This window comes from Carcharhinus amblyrhynchos, chromosome 10 (assembly GCF_965287045.1).
Source record: "Carcharhinus amblyrhynchos chromosome 10, sCarAmb.v2.hapA, whole genome shotgun sequence".
Taxonomy (NCBI): domain Eukaryota; kingdom Metazoa; phylum Chordata; class Chondrichthyes; order Carcharhiniformes; family Carcharhinidae; genus Carcharhinus; species Carcharhinus amblyrhynchos.
In genome coordinates this window covers 31,338,992-31,358,585 of record NC_137333.1, presented here as the reverse complement: position 1 = coordinate 31,358,585, position 19,594 = coordinate 31,338,992, and the positions used below count along the sequence as shown (strand labels likewise).

General features: G+C 42.5%; 1 protein-coding gene across 2 annotated transcripts in view; it reads left to right on the top strand.

Moving 5' to 3' along the window:
• Positions 1–6,428: 6,428 nt before the first annotated feature.
• The window catches only part of LOC145348860 (uncharacterized protein C3orf85-like), a 52,667-nt gene continuing 39,501 nt past the window's right edge, over positions 6,429–19,594 (top strand). Inside the window, exons 1-2 of one of the 2 annotated variants that reach the window (XM_080196872.1) lie at positions 6,429–6,502; positions 12,153–12,202. In XM_080196872.1, the coding sequence (XP_080052998.1) occupies positions 12,154–12,202 (49 nt within the window). In that variant the 5' untranslated portion in view covers positions 6,429–6,502; position 12,153. Of the gene's footprint in view, positions 6,503–11,883; positions 12,000–12,152; positions 12,203–19,594 lie in introns of those variants that run through there. The other variant, XM_080196871.1, reaches the window with a different exon arrangement.

The following is a 19,594-nucleotide window of genomic DNA, read 5'->3' as shown; positions in this document are numbered from 1 at the left end:
AAACAGGATTACTGAGCCCAGTATCTTGCTTCCTGTGTTTACAACTTGCCACTTGAAAACTTGAGCAGGTAGTGTACACTCATAAATACCTGACAATATATTTAGTAAAGAGAAGTAGCTGAAAGAGCAGCATATGCCTTTGTTCAGGAGTCAGTAATTAAAGGCTTTTTGACTGTTCGTTTCCACAAGTAGAGAAATAATTCTTCATATTCAACATCAAGTGGTGAATTCCTGTGGCTAATTTATATGGGCGAATGACAACTTGGCAAAAGATTTTTTTTCCCTGAGCAAGTTTTTCCAATGAAGATACATTGCAATTTCATGCAGAAATCCTCCTGCTGTTGAGCTGTCATCGATATAATGACAACTGATTTGCTATCCATTGAACTCTCAATCACTAGGTTTGCTTGCTGGCATCATTCACATCATAATTTGACTGAAATATTTGTGATGGATTAGTAATAATTCAAGATATCTTGTTGTAATAACTAGAGAGTCCATTTTTGTATTCTGCAATCACCTGCCAGTAAAAGGTTCTGTTGATTGGTCATTGACCTGAAAGATTAACTCTCTCTCCACTGGTGCTGTCTGACTTGCTAAGCATTTTCTCCTTTCATTAAAATATTCTTCCTGGTGTGAATGGGTCATTGCTGGGCATGAGGCAAACAGTTGAGTGTAATTTATGTATATCAGATGTTAACACTTTTACAAAACCCAATCAATTAATCAGTTAAGGAAAAGATTAACGGTTAATAATTATTGCACTGACAACATATTAGCTTACATTTTTCATTGGCCAGATGGACAGAAGCAATATGCCATGTTAATCAAAGTCATACACACAGAAGCTGCGATAATATGTACAAACATGCCAACTGGTCAACAAGACACCATCTGTTACAGATTACAGAAATAAAGTCATTGCCTGTGTGTGACAAGATAAAGGTAGCTTATGGATCAACTTACAATACCTGGGAAAAACCCAGTATACTTTCAATGCCTGGCTAAAATGCAAATTAAAGAACATATTTTCTTGCCTAAAGTAGAATAAACTCTTACGCTCTGCTTTTCAAATCTAGTTGTATTACTCCGAGCAAGCTTGAATTCTGCCTAGTGCTGGACCTACTCCCATTTCTGTTGTTGTAACATGCCTTTTAGAGACTACAGCATGATATCATTAAAAAGTAAATGTGTCATGTGATCCAGTTTTAGTTTTGCTTTTGCTTTCAGCAGAGGACACGTACAAACACACAGACACAGTTCTGATGTCTTAACATATATACAGAGGCATAAAACTTTAGCATGTGCCCAGTCCTAATGGATTACCTATAACATGTTTAAACCATTCCCTATGAGCAATTAGTGCTTTTGTATCATTATAAAAACACAACCTCCCTGAGGAGATGAAACAAGGTATCTGCTGCTCAAGTTCCAGGCTGAAGAAGCTAGAGTTTAATATTCAGTGTTTAACTGGAAGACCAAGATCAGGGTGAATGGAAGTTGGCCTGGGAAAGGTCTTCATGAACTCTCAAAAAATTTTTGAGGCAACACAGACCTACCCTATTAAACTAGCAATGAGCAGATTCATTCTAGCTTCTGCCAGCCATTGGGATTTGTGAATCTCAAATAGATGAGTTATCCTGGATTCCAGAATAACATAATGAGAAAAAAAAACAACTAAATTTATCTGGAATACTGTGACAAGACCACAAATAGCTAACACGCACTGGAATATCATGATGAGAGCTGAAATAACTAACACAATCCAGAATATCCTGGAGAAAGCAGAACTAACTAACACAATCTGGAATGCCATGGTTAGCTGGAATAACAAATTCAATGCAAGAAGGAATGGATAGAAATGCATATAGATGGAGAAAACTATAGAATCAGATGATTCTCAGTTGAGCAGATGAACTTGGAAGTTCTCCTCAAAACCACTCACCATTCTGATATATTGCTGTTCCTTCAGTGTTGCTGGGTCGCATTCCTGAAACTTCCTCCCTATCAGTAATGTGTGTGTACCTATACTACATGGACTGTAGCGAATCAAGAAGGTAGTTGCCATCACCTTCAAACAGACAATGCAGGGTGGGGAATAAATGTTAGCCCAGCCCGTGAAGCCTATATCCCTTCAATGAACCCACAAAAACCTTAATCCCTTTACAACAATCATTCAGTCTTATTGTTTTTCTCTACTGGCATAGACTCAATAGCTTTTTTGGGAAAGAGTGTTCTAGAATTTCATTATCTTTTATACAAAAAAATACTGTTGGTATCACTCCTGAATAATTTTAAGATTATGCCATTCTAAGAACATAAGAAATAGGAGCAGGAGTAGGCCATCTAGCCCTTCGAGCCTGCCCCACCATTCAATAAGATCTGCCATGGCTCAGTTCCACATTCCCGCCCTCTCCCCATAACCCTTAATCCCCTCACTTATCAAAAACTCATCAACCCGCGTCTTAAAAATATTTAGCGAGGCAGCCTCCACCACTTCAATGGGCAGAGAGTTCCAGAGATTCACCACCCTTTGAGTGAAGAAGTTCCTCCTCAACTCCGTTCTAAACCGCCCCCCTTTATCTTGAGGCTATGCCCCCTAGTCCTACTGTCCTTTCTGAGCGGGAAGAGTTTCTCCACCTCTATCCTATCCATCCCATTCATCATCTTATACGTCTCAATGAGATCTCCCCTCATTCTTCTAAACTCTAACGAGTACAAGCCTAGTTTATTCAGCCTCTCCTCATAGCTCAACCCCCTCAACTCCGGCATCAGCCTAGTAAACCTCCTCTGTACTCCCTCCAAGGCCAAAATATCCTTGCGTAAGTGCGGCGACCAAAACTGCACATAGTACTCCAGCTGCAGCCTCACCAATGCCCTATACAGCTGCAGCAAGACCTCCCTACTTTTATATTCAATCCCCCTCGCTATGAAGGCCAGCATCCCATTCACCTTCCTGACCACCTGCTGCACCTGCAGGCTGGGTTTTTGCGACTCATGCACAAGGACCCCAAGGTCCCTCTGCACCGTCGCCTGCTGCAGTTTTTCGCCACGTAAGTAATAGTCCTTCCTACCATTATTCCTACCATTATTCCTACCTCGCACTTGCCAACATTAAATTCCATTTGCCAGTTCCTGGCCCATTCGCCCAGCCTGTCTAGATCCTTCTGCAGACTCTCCACACCCTCCGCGCAATTTGCCATTCCACCAATCTTGGTGTCATCAGCAAATTTCGACACCATACACTGGGTTCCCTCCTCCAGATCATCTATATAAATGGTAAATAGCTGAGACCCCAGCACCGACCCCTGGGCCACTCCACTAGTCACCAACCGCCAATCCGAATAGCACCCATTAACCCCCACTCTCTGCCTCCTATTTGACAACCAATCCTCTATCCACGCTAACACCCTACCCCCAACTCCATGCGCCCTTACCTTCTGCAATAACCTCTTGTGAGGTACCTTGTCAAACGCCTTCTGAAAATCAAGAAAGACCACATCCACCGGCTCTCCTCTATCCACCGCCCTAGACACATCCTCATAGAGCTCCAATAAATTTGTCAGACACGACTTCCCCTTAACGAAACTGTGCTGCATCTGCTCTATCAAGCAATTCCCCTCAAGATGCCTCGCTATTTCCTCCTTGATGACGGATTCTAACATTTTACCTACAACAGACGTTAAACTAACCGGTCTATAATTCCCTGCCTTTTGCTTGCCACCCTTCTTAAACAACGACCTCAACATTCTGTTGAGGTCTCCCACACCACAGCCCTGACCTTCCCTTTAAACATCTCAAACACTCCAATTAGATAATTTCTTATACTCCAGGTAACATAGTTCTAAATATGCATCTTGCTCTCATAATTTAGCCATTCTATTTCTGTTATAATTTTGGTGAATTACATCCTTCCTATGACCTGGGCAGGACTCTCTGGCCTCCCTATGGTGTGTTTCTCACACTGGGAGGCAGCATAAATTTGGCCAATGGCAGGTTCTTTTGATCCCACTGTTGTCCACGCCACTGGGAAATTATCAGCAGTACCAGAAGATCCCACCAGCCATGGTGACCAGAATAGAATGGAATATTTCACTTGGTTGCTAGGAATAACTGTATAATTTCCAGCCATATATATTCCAGCCCTCTTGAAATGAAAGCCAACTTTCCAATAGCCTTTTTAAAGAGTCCTTATTGCCTCAGGTGCTCCTACAGAGTTCAGGAAATCAAACAGATGCTGTTTCAGCTTTCCACAAACATCTGATTTCTAGAAGTACATGTAGGCTTGTATCTGCCCATGGGCTTTTGTGTGATTTCTGTACATGGACCCATAAATTTTTTTGCTTCTCTCCAGTTCCTGCCATCTCACTGATTGATGCTTATGTGGTTTTTGACTCTTATGTGCCCATGAAATGGTTTAGCAAGCTATCCAGTTCAACGGCAATTAGGATGGACAATAAATGCTGGCCCAGTCAGCGACACACACATCCCATGAATGAACTTTTAAAAATAACCATTTAGAAAATTTTGCTTCACACCTGGGGGTGGAATGGCAGACAGGAAGTTTGTAAATAGTGTCATAGAGATCTGCAGCACAGAAAAAGGCTCTTCAGCCCATTGAGCCTGTGCCAGTCAGACAAACTGCAACTATTCTAAGTCCATTGTGCTTCACACAGTGGTGCCATGCCCATCATAGCCTTTTTAAAGGATCCTTGTTGCCTCAGGTGTTCCTACACAGTTCAGAAAGTCAAATAGATGCCTTTTCAGCTTTCCCCAAACATATTCTGATTTCTAATTGTAATGTAGACCTGTACCTGCCTACCACAACCCTGCAAGTATTTTACCTGCCTATGCCAGGTGATATAGGCTTCTGCCGCTATTTGACAAAATGCATACTTCACACCCTCGATAGATGAGACAAAAGCTTTCGGAATTTTAAATCAATCTTTTATTCAAAAAATATATAAAGAAATTTAACTTCCACAAGATGGCATACAGATTTGTTGAAAGATACCTGGCATACACAATTGCTTATCTTGCAAGTAATTTGCGCATACCAATTATAAGTATACATTTGTTCTGAAGTACTTGATATCCAATTACAGCTAATAGTTTCGATTATTTCATTTATGTCAGGTGAATATGTATACCTACATGGTGACACCAACCAACTATGACACCTGCTGTTAAGCCTACCACCTTGTGATTTACCACAGTTCTCTGTACCCGCTGTCCTTTAATCAGCTTGTCCATCTGTAAGTGTGAAAACATAGTGAAAACAGCTTCCCAGAGAACTATGTGCTGTATCAATTCACATGGGAGCTCTGCTGCATTCAATGATTTTCGTGCTTTTAACCCTTTCATGAGCTCACCAGGATGCCCAGCAAATGGAAAAAAAGGCTTTGTAAAATTTGTGCAACTATCAGTGAAAACAATGGAGAAGTATTTTATTTAATTAAGTTATTAAGTTGTTATTTATTAACTTAAGTTATTAAGTTATTTATTAATATTGTCAATGCAAGAGTAAAATTTATTAAAGTGAAGTCTATTCAAGTGCAGGAGATTTTAATGAACAAGACATAAATATTGTCCATATTGGATATTACAAAGCCATCAACATAGAAGGTAGTAACAGCAGCAAGACAGTTAGCTCAGCTGGTTAGTGATACAGAGCAATGCTAATACCATGGGTTCAATTCCTATGCTGGCTGAGGTTATTCATAAAGGCCCTGCCTTTTCAACTTTGCCCCTCATCTGAGGTGTGCTGATTCTCAGGTTAAATCACCACTGTTTAGCTGTCCCTGCTCTCATAAAAGAGCAGAGCAGTCAATGGCTTGTAACTTTATTTTTACATTTATTTACTTCAGCTGTAGCAGGAAATCACTGGTTGTAATGCTCATTTGTGCAATACTTTCATTTAAAGGCCATCAATTTAGTCAAATGTTCCATTACCTTTGTTTCTGAAATGTGTCTTAGAGGTTACCATTTGCCAAATGTGGATTGTTGTTAGTTTCTTTGCCAGGTGCCCAATGACTTTTATAAATGGATATTTCACTTTCTGAAAGGTCCAGAATAGCATCCAATTCCAAGGACATTCAGACAGTTGCAGGGAATCTGCATTCTGCAGTCAGAGATCTGATAACCACCCCCACAACTCTACCACCACCTTAAAATCCATTTATGTAACAACCACTTCCACTCTGCTCCAATGCTAAACTCACAATGTAAGATGGGGGTCAGATGGTCACAGGACTGATAGGGAAAGAAATTACATTTTTGGGGGTTTTGGTATCATGCTAAGTTTGACTTTGTCGATCATTTGTGCACAGTACAATGAGTATGTTCCTAATGGATTTGAAAATGTAGATGCAACTACTTGCTGTTCAGAAGTTTAAAATGTAATTTTCTTTTAAATAGCAATGCTGGGTGACAGGTGTCTGCAACAACAAATATATACAGAGCTTTCACCTGGATGGTGAATTTGAATCGGGATACTAAGCAGGTGAGGCAGTGGTGTAGTGATATTGTCACTGGATTAGTAACCCAGAAACCCAGGGGATCTGGATTTGAATTCCACCATGGCAGAAACCAGGATTTAAAAGTCCTATGATAACTATGAAACCATTGTTGTTTGTCGTGAAAACCCATCTGGTTCACTGATATCCTTTAGGGATGGAAATCTGCCACCCTTAACTACTCTGGCCTGCATGTGACTCGACCCACAGCAATGTGTTTGACTCCTAAATGTCCTCAGGATGGGCAATAAATGCTGGCCCAGCCAGCGATGCCCACATCCCATGGAAGTATAAAAAAAGTAGAGAAGGTATCGTCTGGCATATTTTAAGATAAATATTCAAGATTTAAGAACATAAGAGAACATGAGAGATAAGAGTAGGAGTAGGCCATTTGGCCCTTCTGATCCAATTGTAGCTTTATAGAACATAGAACATAGAACATAGAACATTACAGCGCGGAACAGGCCCTTCGGCCCACAATGTTGCGCCGACCAGTCTTATTTTTAAAAAAAAAACATTGACCCACTAATCTAAACCAATCCCTTTTCGTCCATAAACCTATCCACCAATCTCTTAAACGCCCCCAAACTAGGCGCATTCACAACTGCAGCAGGCAGGGCATTCCAGTCCCTCACCACCCTCTGGGTAAAGAACCTGCCCCTGACATCCGTCCTATAACTACCCCCCCTTAATTTAAAGCCATGCCCCCTCGTGCTAGATTTCTCCATCCGAGGAAACAGGCTATCACCATCCACCCTATCTAAACCTCTAATCATCTTATATGTTTCTATAAGATCCCCTCTTAGCCGCCTTCTTTCCAGTGAAAACAACCCCAAATCCCTCAGTCTCTCCTCATAGGACCTCCCCTGCATACCAGGCAACATCCTGGTAAACCTCCTCTGCACCCTCTCCAAAGCCTCCACATCCTTACTGTAATGTGGGGACCAGAACTGCACACAGTACTCCAAGTGCGGCCGCACCAGAGTTGTGTACAGTTGCAACATGACGCTGCGACTCCTAAATTCAATCCCCCTACCAATAAACGCCAAGACACCGTACGCCTTCTTAACAACCTTATCTACTTGATTCCCAACTTTCAGGGATCTATGTACACATACACCTAGATCCCTCTGCTCCTCCACTCTATTCAAAGTCCTCCCGTTAGCCCTATACTCAACACATCTGTTATTCCTACCGAAATGGATTACCTCACACTTCTCCGCATTAAACTCCATCCGCCACCTCGCGGCCCAGCTCTGCAACCTGTCCAAGTCACCCTGCAAACTTCGACAACCTTCCTCACAATCTACCACACCTCCGACTTTGGTGTCATCAGCAAACTTACTAATCCACCCAACTATACCCTCATCCAGATCATTAATAAAGATTACGAACAGCAGTGGCCCCAAAACAGATCCCTGAGGCACACCACTCGTAACCGAACTCCATGATGAATAATTACCATCAACCACCACCCTCTGTCTCCTATCTGCTAACCAATTCCTGATCCAAGTACCTAAATTACCACCAATCCCATACATCTGCATTTTCTGCAGAAGCATACCATGGTGAACCTTATCAAACGCCTTACTAAAATCCATATATACCACATCTACTGCCTTACCCCTATCCACCTCTTTGGTCACCTTCTCAAAGAACTCAATAAGGTTAGTAAGGCACGACCTTCCCGCTACAAAACCATGCTGACTATCTCTAATCAATTCATTACTCTCCAAATAACTATAAATCCTATCCCTAATAATTCTTTCTAAAACCTTGCCCACTACAGAAGTAAGACTCACTGGTCTATAATTCCCAGGGAAGTCTCTGCTCCCCTTCTTAAACAATGGGACAACATTCGCTGTCCTCCAATCTTCCGGTACTATACCAGAGACCAACGACGACCTGAAGATCAGAGCCAGTGGCTCTGCAATCACCTCTCTTGCCTCCCATAGAATCCTAGGGTAAATCCCGTCTGGACCAGGGGACTTATCTATTTTCAACCCATCTAGAATATCCAACACATCCTCTGTATCAACTACAATACTTTCTATTTTACACCCCTTCACCCCAGTGACCTCCTCAGCTACATTCATATCGTCCTGCGTGAACACCGAAGAGAAATAATGGTTCAATGCCTCTCCAATCTCTTCCGGTTCCACACACAACTTCCCCCTACTGTCTGTAACTGGCCCTAATCTTGCCCTGACCAACCTTCTATTCTTGACATACCTATAGAACGCCTTAGGATTCTCCTTAATCCTATCAGCCAAAGTCATCTCATGCCCTCTTCTAGCCCTTCTTAACTCCCTCTTCAACTCCCTCTTAGCCAATCTAAAGCTTTCTACTGCACTACCCGAGCCCTCAAGCCTCATCCGAACATAAGCCTCCTTCTTCTTCCTAACCAACAAATCAACTTTTTTTGTGCACCACGGTTCCCTAGCCCTACCAATTCCTCCTTGCCTGACAGGGACATACCTATCACAGACCCACAGTAGCTGCTCCTTGAAAAAACTCCACATTTCAGACGTTCCTAGTCCCTGTAATCTCCTAGTCCAACCAATGCTTCCTAATTCTCTCCTAATGGCCTCATAATTACCCTTCCCCCAGCTAAAACTACTGACCCGAGGTTCATGACTATCCCTTTCCATCACTAAGGTGAACGTAACCGAATTGTGGTCACTATCACCAAAAAGCACACCAACTTCCAAGTCTAGCACCTGGTCTGGCTCATTTCCCAGCACCAAGTCCAATATAGCCTCACCTCTAGTTGGCCTATCTACATATTGAGTTAAAAAACCTTCCTGCACACTTTGAACAAAAACTGACCCCTCTAACGAGCTAGAGCTATAGCTATTCCAATCAATGTTAGTAAAGTTAAAATCCCCCATAACAATTACCCTATTACTTTCACTCCTAACCAGGATCGTCTCTGCAATCCTTTCCTCAACCTCTCTAGAACTTTTTGGAGGTCTATAAAAGACTCCCAACAGGGTGACCTCTCCTCTCCTATTTCTAATTTCTGCCCATACTACCTCAACAGACAAATCCTCATTAAACTTCCTCTCTGACACTGTGATATAGTCCTTGACCAATAATGCTACTCCACCCCCCCTTCTACCTCCTTCTCTACTCCGACTAAAGCACTTGTACCCCGGCACCTGCAACATCCATTCCTGACCCTGCTCTATCCACGTCTCTGAAATGGCCACAACATCAAAGTCCCAGGTACTGGTCCACGCTGCAAGTTCATCCACTTTATTGCGAATACAATGTCCGCTTTTCCGCCTGTCCTGCACCCCCATAGACCATAGCCCTTTGCTCCCATGTAGGTAGAAAACTGGTGTACTCATCCTTGAATATATTCAATTATCAAGTGTCCAGCGGGGTAGAGACTTCCAAAAATTAACAAGTTCCGAGAGAAGAAATCTTCCCTTCCTCCCATCTCTATCTTAAATGGGAGACCCCTTATTTCGAAACTATGCCCCCCCCCCATTCTAGATTCCCTCATTTCATATGTTTTAATAAGATCACCACTCGTACTTCTAAACTCTAATTATTATAGGCCCAACCTTTCTTCAGAAGAGAATCCATTCTCAGAAGCAACCTCATGAACCCCATCTGAACTGCCTTGGATGCAAGATTGGGGGAAAGGCAAATTGTGCGGAAGGTGTGGAGAGTCTGCAGAAGGATCTAGATAGGCTGGGCGAATGGGCCAGGAAATGGCAAATGGAATTTAATGTTGGCAAGTGTGAGGTGGTCCACTTTGGTAGGAAGAATGGTAGGAAGGACTATTACTTACGTGGCGAAAAACTGCAGCAGGCGACGGTGCAGAGGGACCTCGGGGTCCTTGTGCATGAGTCGCAAAAACCCAGCTTGCAGGTGCAGCAGGTGGTCAGGAAGGCGAATGGGATGCTGGCCTTCATAGCGAGGGGGATTGAATATAAAAGTAGGGAGGTCTTGCTGCAGCTGTATAGGGCATTGGTGAGGCCGCAGCTGGAGTACTGTGTGCAGTTTTGGGCGCCGCACCTGCGCAAGGATATTTTGGCCCTGGAGGGAGTGCAGAGGAGGTTTACTAGGCTGATACCGGAGTTGAGGGGATTGAGCTATGAGGAGAGGCTGAATAAACTAGGCTTGTACTCGTTAGAGTTTAGAAGAATGAGGGGAGATCTCATTGAGACGTATAAGATGATGAATGGGATGGATAGGATAGAGGTGGAGAGACTCTTCCCGCTCAAAAAAGACAGTAGGACTAGGGGGCACAGCCTCAAGATAAAGGGGAGGCGGTTTAGAACGGAGTTGAGGAGGAACTTCTTCACTCAAAGGGTGGTGAATCTCTGGAATTCTCTGCCCGTTGAAGTGGTGGAGGCTGCCTCGCTAAATATTTTTAAGAAGCGGGTTGATGGGTTCTTGATAAGAGAGGGGATTAAGGGTTATGGGGAGAGGGCGGGAAAGTGGAACTGAGCCACAACAGATCAGCCATGATCTTATTGAATGGCGGGGCAGGCTCGAAGGGCTAGATGGCCTACTCCTGCTCCTATTTCTTATGTTCTTATGTTAAGTACATCCTTCCTTAAAGAGAGTGAAACTATCTATAGGTGTGGCCTCACCAATGTTCTTCACAGCTTTAACAAGACTGACCTACTTTTATACGTACACCATGCAATAAAAGCATGATGGACCATGAACAGATATTCAATCAGAAATTTCCTAAAGTTTAAGATCAGATTTACTGTGGGAAATGAAATTCCTGGGAAATGTCATTTTGCTGCAAAGGCATCCATCATTACAGCATGAACACAGTTTGCAGCTTTCCTGGGCCTTTTGCCTCACTTGCTTCTCAAATAATAGGTTATGGTTTAAATCCTACCCCAGGTATTTGAGCACATAAGGTGTGATGATGCAGCACTGAGGGAGTGATGGTTTATCCGGGGTGCCATTGTTTGAGTGATTTTTAACTGAGTTCACTTTCTTTGGTTGACGGTAAGGGTATGGCGGTACTTGAAGAAGAGCAGGGTGATATCCTCCGCTGTGCCCTGGTCAATGTTTATCCCTTAATTAACATTATTAGAGTGATTGTGGGCATTGCTGTTTTGTCTGTGCATGGTTCGCAGATACTTAGAGCTGGCGAAATATGTTATCTCAATACACGCTCTTTCTTTCGAAAAAACTGCTTCGAATCTGAACTATTCACCTGCTGTCCATTAATTCCGGCAAACAGTAACAACATTACTCCCCCGAAAAAAAGCCCAGAAGAATTTCCAACACGGTTATGTGCCAGAGTTGCCTTGGCCGCCTGGAGAACCGTTGAGCTGCATGAAGTAGGGAAGTACGAGTGATATTATTGCTAGGTCTTTATGAATGAAGGGGCGGAGGTGGGGACAGTGCCAAAGGCAATGGGCAGCTGAGCCTGGAGTCCCCGGAGTGAGACCTCGGTTCAGCATCAGACAGATCCTTCTGTCCGTGCTCCAGCAGACAATCAGGGTAAGTGAGCAACTTTGTACCGCATCTCAATACCAGGTGAAGCAGCTTTACCCAGTCTATGGGGCAGCAACTGGATGCATCTGCTCAGTTCTGACATTGTTTTGCGGCGTGTAAAAACTTACCCGATGAAATATGTGTTGTGTTTTCTCACAGAATGGCGTTTGTGACTATCCAGCTTACTCTCGGCGCTCTGCTCATTTATGGTAGGAATGAAACATACTTGCTAACCCCAACTATATTATACTAAAATTCACGTAAACCATCCTCTGGCTGAGTATACAGAAAATTTATTCAGATTGCTACCACCAGCAAACTCCTGATATGTTAAAACCACGAAATACGCACATTTCAGGCAAAGGTGTTTTTTTCTTTAAATTCTCTGTGAAGGTCACATTCACAAAGTGTTAAAAAAAGGTCATATCCATCATCTTCAGCTTGTGCCATGCTGTTTGCAAACTGGAGCTTTTGTTTTTTTTAGATGTTCATGATGATATTTTGGAGTTTATTTGAAGTTTTTATTTATTAATGTCACAAGTAGACTTACATTAATCCTGCAAAGAAGTTCCTGTGAAAAACACATTGCATCAGTTGACATTGAACTGGTTTTAATTTATTGCTATGAATGGTTATGAAATGCTTTGCAGTTAAGATTTATTGAACTAGTTTATAGCAGTCTGGCATGCTGAATTCACGAAACACGTGTCTGACCAAATTGGTTACCAGAGAATTATTTCAGAAAGTTTATTGTTGACTGAAGTCATAATTGAAAGTGCCCTAATGGACACTTGTTTCACTCTCCAAAAATGCTGCTAGACCTGTTTTCCCAGCGCATTCTGCTTTTATTTCAGATCACTAGCATTTTGCTTTTATTTATAGGATTATTTGATTTGAACTCTAATTATTATTAACAAATGCACTAGTAATTTGGCCAGATTTTGGGGGCAAATTCTTTTTGATGTCACAGAAATAAGTATATGGAAGTGGAACTGAGTGCAGAATCTGAAGATAGTACACTAAGTCACATCCCCAACACATTCCTGCCTTTGAACACTTTCTGAAACCAAGTTGAATGTGACAATAGCTGCCACACCCGACAGCAGCAGATAGCCAATTGAGGACTAATTAGTCCGGCAAGATGGCACTGTTGGAACCAGCCAGTGTCAGACAGCATCTGCACCCCCCCCCCCCCCACCCCCCCGCTCCCCAACCATCCCGATGAACTTGAAGCCAGAGGATAATGTGGTGGCAGGTTGCAGTGGAGGGCCAACAATACCTCCTCTAAATCCCCCCATGCTAAAGACATGAGTATCAGAGGGACACAGCCATGGCTACAGAAATCCTGTGGTGGGGTTCCTCAGCCACAACGATGCCAGCTATGGCTGTTCTTCATTTTGAAATGTTGATAAATCTTCAGAGAGCACCTTCATTTTCAGGGGACCTTGCAGTCTCTGATATGCTTTAACAGCTCCTACCTCACCTAGTGAGGCCGTTGATTGTCCAGATTTTGAGAGCACTTGACTGGGTCACCCGCCTCAAGAACTCATCCACTGTCCTTAATTAGAAAGCAAAAGGTGAGGTTAATTAACCACTGCGATAAGATTACAATGCAATGCGACCAGCGACAATATTTGATTCATGACATGTTTTTGGTCCTGACGTGAGATAAATCTGAGAAGTGGTAAGATTCCATTCTCCTCAATTAGCCAACACAAACTATACGCAATGTCCTAAGAAAGAGTTTGTATTTATTTGTTTAGTGCCTTACCACATCCACCAAATGCTCCAAAGCAATTTCACAACCAGTGAGTTACTAATTTTTGAACTGAACTCACTGTTTTAAGCCAGATTGTGCAGGACACAACATCTTTATGCTGAAATTTCACATTTCCCACATTATACTCCATTTGCCAGATCTATGCCCCTTCACTTCACCTATATTTTTGCATAGCCTCCTCAGATCCTCCCCATAATTTCCTACCATTCATCCATTTTGGTAGGAATAACAGCAAAAGGGACTGTTGTCCCCATATCTGCATGGGTTTCCTCCAGGTGATCTGGTTTTACCCCACATCCGAAAGACTGGCAAGGTGCATTGGCCATGCAAAATTCTCCCTCACCTGAGCAGGTGCCAGAGTGTGGTTACTAGGGGGTTTTCACAATAACTTCATTGCAGTGTTAATGTAAGCCTACTTGTGACAATAATACAGAAATAAACTTTGTGAGATCTTGATTTGATTTGATTTATTATTGTCACATGTATTAACATACAGCAAAAAGTATTCTTTGTTGCGTGCTATACAGATAAAACATACCGTTCATAGAGAAGGAAATGAGAGAGTGCAGAGTACGGTTACGGTCATGGCTAGGGTGTAGAGAAAGATCAACTTAATGCAAGTCCATTCAAAAGATTAACAGCAGCACGGAAGAAGCTGTTTTTGAGTTGTTTGGTATATGACCTCAGGCTTTTGTATCTTTTTTCCGACATAAGAAGGTGGAAGAGAGAATGTCCGGGGTGCGTGGGCTCTTGAATTATGCTAGCTGCTTTGCTGAGGCAGCAGGAAGTGTAGAAAGAGTCAATGGATGGGAGGCTGGATGGGAGGAGAAAGCATGCGGATACACAATTATTCAGAAGCACATATATTTTAGAAGTTTGTGCCATATTATGATATTGACCATTTCATTTTCTCCTTTTGTTCCTTGAAAGGCCAGAATAGAGCAACGGCCACTTACAAAGAAAAATCTATTCTTTATATAGGATCTTCAACTTCCTCAGGATGTCCCAAAGCATCAAAGGAATTAGCTTTGAAATTTGGGTCTAACTTATTGACTTGTTGGTGGCTTAGATAGGGCAGCACACCTGGTGAAAAGAAATATTGCAAAACTCAAATGGTGTTAACATCTGGGCCAGATTTTAATTTTGTACACCTGTCTTCTGGCTGAAGCTGGCAGGAACAATGCCAGGGTCGATGAGTGGGAATGGGTTATGTGTTGACGACCAAATTCCTCAGGGAACCAAAGAAAATCATCCCTGATGTATTCGGGGCCAGAGTGAGAGGATGGGAGGGGCAACGGTTAGTGTGAGGGCGAGGGAGGAGGAGGTGGGTGGAAGGAGGGGTGCTGCTTTCAGAGATGATGTCAATCAGGGGAGGATAGAAATAATCATAGCTAGAGGTGCTCAAGGATTCTTTGCAGAATGTGAAGGAGAATTTGTGATATTGGCCCTCATGGAATGTTCCAAAAATGAAAAAACATCACCTCTTGAGGACTCATTCTGCCTCCCAGAAGGCTTCTCTGACAAAGTTTACCATTGTGGGGACCACCTTCTGATTGTCAGTGGGAATAGTGCAGTGTCAGTTATGTCAACAGGCCATGGTATTCACTTTTAAATTGGGCCGCCAGCCCTTTGTGATGGGAGTCTCATTTATCTTGAAAATTGACAATGATAAAATGCCACAGGCAGGAATGCAGACTTCATGTTGATTAATTGAGCCACCCAATTTTTATGCTCCCACACTCTTAGCTGACAAAGTGTGGGGGTCGGAGATAGCCACTATTGTTTGTCATCAAATGCTGCAGGCATTTCCACAAATAACAATGAGATAAATAGGTGGTTAATCTGTTTTTTGGTGACATTAGTAAAGGCATGAATGTTAACCAGGATACCAGAACAACTTACTGGTCTTCAAAAAAAGTTTACACCTATCTGAAAGAAGTTAGCTCAGTTTAAATCTTATGTGAAAGACAACACCTGAGAAAATATCACTCCCTCAGAGCTGCACCGAAGTATTCGCTCAGATTAAATGATTGACTGATGGAAACACCCATTCTTCTAACTTTTCAAAACATAAAACATTTTTAAAAACATAAAACTTTTTAAAACATTCCATTCTTGAAGTTACAACACCAATTCAAAGGGTGGGCCTGGCAAGCCTAGATCCATAGCATTGCATGCTCCAAAAGCCAAATTCCAATTGAATCTAATTCATGACCTCCGTAAGAGAGACAAACAAGATCCAAGATGACAAGAAAGTGCATTGCACCCCCATCTCAGGCTTGATCTGATGCTTTATCTGAGTCAAAAAGGCTTTGAAAAATTGCATCAGTCTCATCAGCTACCCTGATCGTTGAGCTACCTTAGCTGGGGAGATCCCCTGCATGCTTACAGTTTCACCACTGCCAGGCACCAGCACACCCAACGGGCAATGGGCTAGCCTCATCCTGGACAAACCATCTGCACAATCATGATTTTACCCAAAGGCCAAAACTCTCAGAAAAAGTGCTGCCATCTAAGACAAGTGACATTAGTAACACTATAAGAAGTCTCACAACACTAGGTTAAAGTCCAGCAGGTTTATTTGGTAGCAAAAGCCACTAGCTTTCGGAGTGCTTCAGGAGAACAGTGACCGCGACACCACACATTCCTGCCACAGCAACCTCTGCAAGACATGCTGGATCATCAACGTGGATGTCATCATCTCACATGAGAACACCATCCACCAGGTACATGTTACATAATCTTGCAACTTGGCCAACGTTGTCTACCTGATACACTGCAGGAAAGGATGTCCCGAATCATGGTACATTGGGGAGACATTGCAGACACTACGACAATGGATAAATGAACACCGCTTGACAATCACCAGACAAGCATGTTCTCTTCCTGTTGGGGAACACTTCAGCGGTCACAGACATTTGGCCTCTGATCTTTGGGTAAACGTTCTCCAAGGCGGCTTTCATGACACACGACAGTGCAGAGTCGCTGAGCAGAGATTGATAGCCAAGTTCCACACACATGAGGGCGGCCTCAACCAGGATCTTGGGTTCATGTCACACAACCTGTAATCCTCACAACTTATCTGGGCTTGCAAAATCTCATTTACTGTCCTGTCTGGAGACAATACACATTTCTTTAACCTGTGCTTAACATCCTCTCCGCTCACGTTGTCTGTACCTTTAAGACTTGATTACTTGTAAAGACTCACATTCCAATCATTATTTTCTAAATTGAGTTTGTGTCTTTATATGCCCTGTTTGTGAAAAGAATTCCTACTGACCTGATGAAGGGGCAGTGCTCCGATAGCTAGTGGCTTTTGCTACCACATAAACCTTTTGGATTTTAATCTGGTGTTGTGAGACTTTTTACGGTGTTTACCCCAGTCCAACGCCGGCATCTCCACATCATTAGTAATTCTAGTCATGGAAAGTGCATCAAACATAAAATGTTTCTTGCTGTTTTGTGTCAATATTTTACTCATTTTAATTTACACAGTGCAGACAAATTTACTTCAGTAGTTGATTGGTTGCATATTTGGTTACTTATTTGGAGATTTAGTATACTTTTTTGAAAACAAATACTGCTGCCTTTGTTGGACATGTTTATTTTTATTAAATTAATTAGTTTTATTTTTAAGTTGTTTTAAGTACTCTGGCACAGCATCTAAATTAAAGTAGAACAAAGACAGCATTGATGGTTTGAGTAAAATTTCAGCAATCACTTGAGTGAGGCTATGGCCACCCTAAGTTGAGAGGAAATATTTTAGATAGTGTTGTTGCTTCTGATCATTATCCAAGAGAGCTCGCATGTCTGAGTCTGTGGATGTTGGCTGGGCACAGCTTTGGACTCTGCTGCTATTTTCTATCTCATAGTTCCCTGATTCTCTCAGTACAGGAATAGCGAGTTGGGCCAAGTACTGAAGAGCAGCCAGGGACCGTAAAATCTTAACCTCACTGTAACTTCAGGAAATGAGGTGGAAAATTACTGATCACTAAGCTTTGGAAGGAACTGTTACATGAAGGATCATTCACACATTAGTACAATATTTCATGTGCTCTCTTTGCCAAAGATGATGCAGCCTTTGGCCTTTCAGGGATAAATAGCTTTAGCTCTGAGGATAGATTGGAGAGATTGGGACTGTTTTCCCTGGAGAAAAGAAAGCTGAGGGGAGGTTTTGTAGAGGTATTCAAGATGCTGAGAGATAGGGGCAGGGTGAATAGTGAGAAACAGCTCCCTTTCAAGAGATAATCAAAATCTTTTCTTTCATCCAGAGGTGGCTGGAGTCTGGAACAAACTTCCTGTGAGGGTGGAGGAAGGTTCGATTGAGGTATTCAAAAGGGATTTGGATTGTTATCTGAATAGAAATCATGTGCAAAGTTACAAGAATAAGGCAGCAGGGTGGGATTAGGTGGAATTCTCAGTGAGATAGTGCAGACTCGATGGCCAAATAGCCTCATTCTCCACTGGACACACAAGACAATTGAAAGGGTAGATCCCCAGAACTGCAAGGAGGAGATTAGCTTGCTTAATATGAATGCAGTGAGTGCATGGACTAGAAGGTCCTTCTTTGCTAATTATTCTCAGTGTAACAACATGATTGAATACGTATTGTGCAACTACCACCACAATAGGTTCACAGCATACACCATTTCCCTGGCCCTGCACTCAACTCTAGAGCATCTAAATAACAAGGACACCTATGTCAGACTCCTATTTATTGACTACAGCTCAGCCTTCAACACTATTATTCCCACAAAACTCATCTCCAAACGCCGTGGCCTAGGCCTTGGCCCCTCCGTCTGTGACTGGATCCTGAACTTCCTAACTCACAGACCACAATCAGTAAGGATAGGCAACAACATCTCCTCCATGATCATCCTAAACACTGGTGCTCCACAAGGCTGTTCTCAGCCCCCCATTATACTCCTTATATGCCTATGACTGTGGTCAAATTTCCCTTCAATGCGATTTTCAAGTTTGCTGATGATACCACTGTAGTGGATGGGATCTCAGACAATGATAAGAAAGAGTACAGGAATGAGATAGAGAATCTGGTGAACTGGTGCAGCAACAATAATTTCTCCCTCAATGTCAACAAAATGAAGGAGATTGTCATTGACTTCAGGAAGCATAGAGGAGAACATGCCTCTGTCTACATCATGGGGACGAAGTAGGTGTCCAGATCACCAACAACCTGTCCTCGTTCCCCTATGCCGACACTATAGTTTAGAAAGATCACTAATGCCTCTACTTTCTCAGAAAACTAAGGAAATTTGGCATATCAGCTACGACTCTCACCAACTTTTACAGATGCACCATAGAAAGCATTTTTTTCTGGTTGTATCACAGCTTGGTATAGCTCCTGCTCTGCCCAAGACCGCAAGGATCTACAAAAGGTCATGAATGTAACCCATTCCATCATGCAAACCAGCCTCACATCCATTGACTCTGTCTACACTTCCCGCTGCCTCAGCAAAGCAGCCAGCATAATTAAGGACCCCATGCACCCCAGAATTCTCTCTTCTACCTTCTTCCTTCGGGAAAAAGATACAAAGATCTGAGGTCACGTACCAATTGACTCAAGAAGAGCTTCTTCCCTGCTGCTGTCAGATGTTTAAATGGACTTACCTTGCATTAAGTTGATCTTTCTCTATGCCCTAGCTACGACTGTAACACTACATTCTACACTCTCTTTGTTTCCTTATCTATGAATGATATGTTTTGTCTGTATAGTGCGCAAGAAACTATACTTTTCATTGTATGTTAATACATGTGGCAATAATAAATCAAAAGAAAAAAATAAATAAATCAAATCAAAAAA